Raw genomic sequence first — 4,718 nt, forward strand, 5'->3', positions numbered from 1 at the left:
GGTTGCGCGCCAAAATACATACTTCTAGTGACATTGACAGCTGTCAGCTGTCAGCTAGGGACGTGACGTTTATGTCGATAATCTAGAGTTGTGCCAATTCTACAGCACTGTACTAATTTTGTTCTTAACACTCTATACTTTAATATAATTAAAAATACTCTATAACCAGAGATTCAAAAACTATATAGAACTGTCAACTATGACAATTCATCATACTTCATATTAATATTATAAATAGGAAAACTTCGTAAGATTGTAATGAAATAACTCAAAAATCATAATACGAAGAACCTCGATAACTCAAACCTCGGTAACTTATAAACCTCTAACTTCGAAAAATAATATGTTCCCTTCCCATCAGAGCCCAAAACCTCTACAACATAGAACTTAAAACCTCTATAACTTAAAACATTGTATGTTTCCCTTGGACTTTAACTTATCGAGGTTATACTGTATTGTATTGAAATATCTCAAAAATTCCTTCAACATTAAAAAGCTACGGTTTCACATAGGCTGTGTGTTTTTTTTTTTTTATTTCACGCAGGCAAAGTCGCAAGCAACAGCTAGTTGTAATATTTTTCGACATCCACATGTCAATATTTTTATGATGATTGACATTTATTTTTTTATATCATAAGGCGGGAAATGAGCATGCGGACACCTGAATTCGCCAAACTGGCGAAGCGACCTCTGCCCATAGACATTTACAAAAGCGGATGCGTTACCTAACCTTAATCGATGTAAGAGGAAATGCACATAGAGGATATGGCCCCCTTTCTATACGTCTCCTCCACCGTCAAATCCACGTTCCCTTCCCATCCTCTTATAAGAAAAATGGTGGGAAGGGAAAGGGACTAAAGTTGGGCCTAATATCAAACATACCTGAGTATTATCCAATATCCTCAGTACTCCAGCTGCTAATCTATTGAGGAACTTTGCCCGTTCATTATTACTGAAGAGACTTCGCCGCACCGAAGCCAGTTGTACAAGACAGGCCAGCGCCAGCCCCGCCAGTGAGCCGGCCAGGGAGTGATACAGCTCGAAGAACAGACCCAGGGTAGACGGCTCTAGGAACGTCGGCCTCCATGATGTAGGGATCTGGATCAGAAATATATCTTGATTAGCTTTCTCCCGCGACTTTATCCGCGTGGAATTAAAAAAATAGGTCTGTGGTTCTTCCACACTATCTATCACAAGCGAAAGTTACGATGGGTGGATGTTTGTTAGCGTTTGTAGCCTGAACAGCTGAACGGATCTCCATGAAATTTGGCACAGGTTTAGAGCATAGTCTAGAAGAACTCATAGGCTACTTTTTATCCCGGGAATAGTTACGGTTCCTGTGGGATTCATTAATTTAGTTTTTTTAATGTTTACTTGATCATTCTGCAACGGTTCAACATATCTTATTGAAATTTGGCACAGATATAAAATAAAGTCTGGAGTACACATGAGATGAGGTTCATCCCCGAGAAATGTCCGGTTCCCGAGGGATACGTAGCTTTCTGTTATTTATATAATTCGTATATTTCTAATACCACGCGGATAGACACATAGACACGGGCAACAATTTCATCCCTATATCCATGCACAAATTCAAATGTCACATTAAAAAAAAACGTCATACCTGTACAGTACAGAGGTCATCAGCGGAGTCATCGCTGGTGGTTCCTATGAAGTCGAAGGTGAGGCAGGCGTGCGCCAGCCGCAGCAGCGCCGCCAGCAGCTGCTGCTGCGCCTCGCCCAGCAGCGGCGCGCCCAGCAGCGAGCACGACACGCGGAAGATCTCGAACAGCTGGTTGTCTCTGTACACAACTGCACTGTTACTTTTAGATAACCACAATGCACTTTATTTCTACATACAAAAAACGTAAGATGCGACGTACATGAAAACTATAGCTATCCTCCTCTAACACATGCAAAGCATGTCTCGTACATGAAAACTATAGCTAAGTGGTAGTGCCCGCTTTAACATCTTAGTACTGCAGGGCCGGCACGCCCCCAGTAATACCACGACCACACAGAAGACAGGCGTGAAATGGTAGCAATTCCGTGTTTCGTCTGATGAGTGTGGTGCCGGAGGCCTATTTTTAGTCCTTTTCCCTTTTCACCCTTTTCTTCTAAGGAGAGGTTGTGAAGAGGAAGTGGATTTGACGGTGGAGGAGATGCATAGGAAGGGGGAATATCCTCTTTATGTGCGACTCCTCTTCCGTCGTATAAGGGTATGCAACGCATCTGTTTTTGCGGATGTCTTTGAGCAGCGGTCGCTTCGCCATTTTGGCAGTTTCAGATGGCCGCTTGCTCGTTTGCCACCTTATGTTATAAAAACAAAAAAAAAACAGCTGTCCTCTCTGTCTCTTTCATTCCTTCATACATACTTTCTTTTGTTCTAAGAATTAATTATGATATTTAAATCCTTTTTTTAAAGTGTGTGTATAACTTTAAAAAACATATAGACGAGGCATAGTGTACTTTTTTCACGGGTACTTTCTCTGAAAGGTACTATATCAGTTCTCAAGTTTAGTACCTCGTGTCCCTGTATTGATATATCATCATCATCACCAGCTCACTATACGTCCCCACCGAGGGGCTCGGAGCCTACCCTAAGGGTGACTAGGCCATAGTCAACCACGCTGGCCAAGTGCGGGTTGGTTGACTTCACACATAACTTTAAATTTCTTTTGCGATATGTGCAGGTTGCATCACGATGTTTTCCTTCACCGTAAGAACGTCGGGTAAATTATGTACATATGAAAATTCGAAAAATCGAAAATCACATTGGTACGGCGGGATTCGAACCCAAGACCTGTAGATTACATGTCAAGTTCAAACCACTGAGCCACCGACGCTCTTTATAACAAAGAAATACGAAGACAAAATGGCGGGCGAAAAGTTAGCAGCGAGAGTTGGCTATACTATACTATAGGCTATACTGTTTTTTATTTTTTAATTTCACGCGGACGAATATACGAGCAGCAGCTAATTTTATTATATGTATACTAGCTGTTTCCATGCGACTTCATCCGCATACAATTATAAATATTTCATTTTATTGTTCACATCTGTCAAATTATCAATTGCAAATGTCAAAATGACATGACATTACAAAACTTGGCAATCTTGCTTCCTTGATGTTGGCAACTTATGGTCTCTTTCCCACATTAGGGTTTTTATCCAAAATATTTACTCCTAAGTTTAATGGCGTGAAAATATATAGCCTAAAGCGTAACGTAAGTGTAGGGCTTTTTATTAAAGTAAGAATTATTCAAAAATATGCTGTAATTGCTGACATCTTAGGTAACAAATGAGTGTGTGTTTACGCTTTATTATAATAGTATAGATATCAAATTACCGACCTGAATGAGGATGCTATCTTCCTATGCTTGGTGAGGGAGCGGCTGCCATCATCAGTCACCTGGTTCATCTCCGACACCAGCTGGCACAGTAGCTGCACGCCGATGGTGCACATCTCCGCTGGACCCTGGAAAACACCAGTCCAGTGGTACAGTATACTGGAATCACGACTCAAACTTGATTTCAATTGGACAGTAGCACAGGTAAAGCATGGGTCATATGAAATCACTGCAGTTACTGTTTACATTATGCCAGTCAGATGACAGTCCAGTGATAATCGCTACTGTCCTACTGTACTGGCCAAGTGTGAATCACGCACACTTTGATCACTCGGATCATTACTCTAGATACTGTTTAGTTAACAGCTTAAGGTGCATTAATAAATATGGAAAGGGGACAAACACTTAGCAGGGGAATGGACGTATAGGGAAATCTGTCCTCTACCCTGCCCTGTGTCAACATTAGCTGCTGAATTTACTATTACCGCGAAATGACACAAATCTTAAATATTACACTTACAATATAACAAGATTTAGCTATTTTACATATTTTGATGCCCTAGGGGGGAGGAACTAAAAGGACTCTAGTGGAGGGGTACTAAGAGAAGGGACTCCAGAGGGGGCTCTAGGAGGCCCTAGGAGAAGGGGATTTTAAGAGAGAGGGGGGGCACTAAAGGGCTCTCTAGGAAAGGGGACTCTAAAGGAGTGGACACTAGAAGGGGCTGTAAGAGAGGGCATTCTAGAAGAATCTCTAGAAGAAGGGGCTCTGAGAGAGGAGGGCACTAAAGGGAGCTCTAAGAATATGAAAGTATACCTGCAGAAAGCTGGAGACATCGTGCATGACGTTCCTGAAGACGTACTCCTCTTTGACCATGTCGAACCATCCCAGCTTCGTGATGCGAGCGAACAGGGACACCAGCGACTGGAATGTAAAGAAGGATATTATACAAGGTGTGTTTACATTTTATTATATTTATTAATAGCTGATGCCAAGCTTTCATCCGCATGAAATTATAAAAAAATCATTTTATTGTTCACATTTATCAAATTATCAATTGCAAATGTCAAAATGACATGACATGATATTAAACCATGGCAACCTAGATTCCTTGAAGTTGGTAACTTATGGTCTCTTTCCCAGATTTTTATCCAAAATATTTACCCCTAGGTTTAATGGCGTGAAAATATATAACCTAAAGCTTGAAAATGTAGGTCTTTTTATTAAGAAAAGAATTATGTAGTCTATACTATTATAATAAAGCGTAAACACACACTTCGGACTTGACGTTTGACAGCGTTGACGCTCGGTTGAAGTTAGGTTATAATTTCTGAGAAAAAGTTGTTTCGTTCTATTTCCATTGTTGATTT

At 40.8% G+C, this 4,718-nt stretch overlaps 1 protein-coding gene across 1 annotated transcript in view; it reads right to left on the bottom strand.

Moving 5' to 3' along the window:
- Nucleotides 1–4,718, bottom strand: part of LOC106099974 (exportin-7-B) — a 25,752-nt gene that overhangs the window by 13,066 nt on the left and 7,968 nt on the right. Inside the window, exons 5-8 of the mRNA XM_013278671.1 lie at nt 4,165–4,272; nt 3,354–3,478; nt 1,625–1,802; nt 883–1,098 (exon numbers count right to left, since the gene is read on the bottom strand). Of these exons, the coding sequence (XP_013134125.1) occupies nt 883–1,098; nt 1,625–1,802; nt 3,354–3,478; nt 4,165–4,272 (627 nt within the window). The remainder of the gene's footprint in view (nt 1–882; nt 1,099–1,624; nt 1,803–3,353; nt 3,479–4,164; nt 4,273–4,718) is intronic.

This window comes from Papilio polytes, unplaced genomic scaffold, assembly GCF_000836215.1.
Source record: "Papilio polytes unplaced genomic scaffold, Ppol_1.0 DF824080.1, whole genome shotgun sequence".
Lineage (NCBI taxonomy): Eukaryota > Metazoa > Arthropoda > Insecta > Lepidoptera > Papilionidae > Papilio > Papilio polytes.